General features: G+C 58.1%; 1 protein-coding gene across 1 annotated transcript in view; it reads right to left on the bottom strand.

Moving 5' to 3' along the window:
* LOC104491075 (very low-density lipoprotein receptor-like) overlaps nucleotides 1–315 on the bottom strand; it is a gene marked incomplete at both ends in the record, with an annotated part of 11,292 nt that overhangs the window by 5,462 nt on the left and 5,515 nt on the right. The window contains one exon of the mRNA XM_010133435.1: nucleotides 44–216. Within this exon, the coding sequence (XP_010131737.1) occupies nucleotides 44–216 (173 nt within the window). The remainder of the gene's footprint in view (nucleotides 1–43; nucleotides 217–315) is intronic.

The following is a 315-nucleotide window of genomic DNA, read 5'->3' as shown; positions in this document are numbered from 1 at the left end:
TGGCTGATGTGGACTGGCTGATGGTGGTTGGTGTTGTGGTAGCCTTGCTGGTTGGTGCAGGAGTAGTAGTGAGTGCAGTAGTGGTTCTGCCTGGTGTAGGTCTCATGGTGGAGGTGGTAGAGGTGGTGGGCCGAGCAGCAGCGGTGCTTGTGGTTGTCCTTGTAGTGGTGGTCACAGGTGGAGGAAGTGGCAGGGCAGACCCCTTGCTTGGTGGCACTGGCAAAGGTACAAGAACAAGAACGTGAGTCTGGATTTGGGGCTGTGCCCTCTCCACACTCTGGGCACCTCCAAAAGCACACCCGATGGCCCCCAGCA

The sequence above is a fragment of the Buceros rhinoceros genome, unplaced genomic scaffold (genome assembly GCF_000710305.1).
Source record: "Buceros rhinoceros silvestris isolate BGI_N320 unplaced genomic scaffold, ASM71030v1 scaffold24823, whole genome shotgun sequence".
In the NCBI taxonomy this organism is placed as follows: Eukaryota; Metazoa; Chordata; class Aves; order Bucerotiformes; family Bucerotidae; genus Buceros; species Buceros rhinoceros.
The sequence above is the reverse complement of the archived record's forward strand: the minus strand, read 5'-3'. Positions and strand labels throughout refer to the sequence as shown.